This window comes from Eimeria maxima, genomic scaffold (genome assembly GCF_000499605.1).
Source record: "Eimeria maxima Weybridge genomic scaffold, Emw_scaff2895, whole genome shotgun sequence".
Classification (NCBI taxonomy): Eukaryota; Apicomplexa; class Conoidasida; order Eucoccidiorida; family Eimeriidae; genus Eimeria; species Eimeria maxima.
Genome location: NW_013565743.1, coordinates 1 through 2385, shown reverse-complemented (window position 1 = coordinate 2385; position 2385 = coordinate 1). Strand labels below are relative to the sequence as shown.

Genomic DNA, 2385 nt, shown 5'->3' with positions numbered 1-2385 from the left:
GTGGACGGCGATGAGACACCTGATGCTGCTGGTAATGGCATTCCACCTAGCATGCAACAGCGGGTTGACGCTGTGATGGAAACACTGGAGAAGGTGACCAAAAACCTATTGCGTGTTGCTCGTCACCTGCCGTATCCATTTACAATGAGGTTACTCGATTATTCCGTGGGATTTTGTATTCAAGAAGTCGCCGCTTTGTCGACGTTGCTAGGAGAGGAGTTCGATCGACGGAAGGTTGAGATGATGGAGACTGTTTTAGCGGAAGGTGGGGATGTGAGGGCATTTTCTCGATACCGCGACTGGTTTAAACAGCAACTGCATGCAAGCCGCATTATGCGGTTTGCTAGGTTTCTAATGAGTCAAAAACACGTACATCCTACTCTCCCAAGAAGCCTGCGCTTGAAGATGCTGGAAGAACTTCTGCATCTCCAGGAATTGGCTATCTCACTCATCGATGCTGTAGTTTCACGGGTGTTACGTTCCAATCCCGAGGGGGAGCTTAGCTTGGAACTCACAAATGAAGTTACAGAGGAAGTGAGACGAATCGTCTATCTCCGCCGTGCTCAGGTGTTCATGTCCCCACATTTGAGCCACCAGCTGCGAGCCATTGAAAATATGAATCACCGCGGAATCCTTCTGCAACAAGAGAAGATCGCTAAAATAGAAGCACGTCCCAAACTAACCTTTGACGAGCAAGTTACCGAACTCATTCACGTTGGAAAGTGGAGAAAAAAGACCGTAGACGAGACTCGAAAGGCGATAGAGGAGGCCAATGCCAAGAAAGAAGAATCAGTGTACTACTTTCCCCCAAGGAGTCAGAGCGCTGCCAGTGAACGCCAGGGCCTGCGCTTGAAGATGCTGGAAGAACTTCTGCATCTCCAGGAATTGGCTATCTCACTCATCGATGCTGTAGTTTCACGGGTGTTACGTTCCAATCCCGAGGGGGAGCTTAGCTTGGAACTCACAAATGAAGTTACAGAGGAAGTGAGACGAATCGTCTATCTCCGCCGTGCTCAGGTGTTCATGTCCCCACATTTGAGCCACCAGCTGCGAGCCATTGAAAATATGAATCACCGCGGAATCCTTCTGCAACAAGAGAAGATCGCTAAAATAGAAGCACGTCCCAAACTAACCTTTGACGAGCAAGTTACCGAACTCATTCACGTTGGAAAGTGGAGAAAAAAGACCGTAGACGAGACTCGAAAGGCGATAGAGGAGGCCAATGCCAAGAAAGAAGAATCAGTGTACTACTTTCCCCCAAGGAGTCAGAGCGCTGCCAGTGAACGCCAGGCCACAACGCCGCTCTTGCGGAGCAGCCCCCCAACACTCCAATCACATGGAACTTCCCAAAACTGGAGAGGCTCTCCCAAAAGCGGATTATCTGGTGAGGTGGAGGGATACCTACCACGGCATCACGAATCCCAGGTCACGCAGAGCGCTGCTACTGATGTCGTCAATGGCTCAGGAACACACTTCGCCAGCAGGCGACCAGCTTGCCAATCCCCCCTCCCAGAGTTTCATTCTTTACGGGTTCAAAGCGAGAGCAGTTTCATGGGAGTCACAAGCATGAAGGAGATAAGCACAGGTGGTTTTGGAAACACTGAGGCAAGCCTCGCTCCAGAAACCCTGCCGGCAACAGGCAGATTCAGCCAAATGTATATAGGTGGAAGCGAGCTAAAAAGCTATGTCCAGCCATACCAGGCTCCCACTCTTGCCTATCATCCTGGCCAATCACTGCCTGAGCTGGGCACAGCTCCTTCCGAACCGGGCGTTAGCCTCAATATACGCTGGGATGAACATGCCTCTCTCGGCCCTGCCTCCACTTCTTCTCTGGACGCCAGGTTGCAACGAACAGTGGCAGGTGCCGACGTGCCACTGGAGGCACCACGGCAAGATTGGGATGCTGCAAAGCAGTCTGGCGTGGCCACAACACCATCGTGGTCGCCATGGTCCAGGAACTGGCCTCCCCTCCTACCTTCCACCCCTCCGCGTCAGACTCCAGCTTCGACTTCCCCAACGGCAGCATGGTCACCATGGTCCAGCAACTGGCCTACCCTCCTACCCATCACCCCTCAGCGACAGACTCCACATTCACACATGACACTTGACAGGTCACAGGGAGGCACTTCCCATCAGACATCGCAAAAGGGCGATCGGCTGCCATGGGTGTCCTCGTTTTTCCCTGCTCCTTCACCCTCTTCGGGTCCCTTCACAACACAACAATCTATGGCCTCGGCAGGTGCTACGATGCTCTACTCCGGGCAACCACAGGAGGGGTTTGCGAGCGAGCAGAGCATGACCCCGCCCCCGTCACGACCTCACCTTCCCAAGCAGCCTTCTTCCATATCCCCTGCGTCTTCGCTAATGATGGAGCAGGGAGTTCAA

General features: G+C 52.9%; 1 protein-coding gene across 1 annotated transcript; it reads left to right on the top strand.

Moving 5' to 3' along the window:
• Positions 1-144: 144 nt before the first annotated feature.
• Positions 145-2384, top strand: EMWEY_00059580 (hypothetical protein; the record flags this gene model as incomplete). Its single annotated transcript, XM_013481182.1, has 1 exon — positions 145-2384. A coding segment is annotated over one exon (2240 nt), but the record flags the coding sequence as incomplete, so codon positions are not given.
• Between the last annotated feature and the right edge of the window lies 1 nt (position 2385).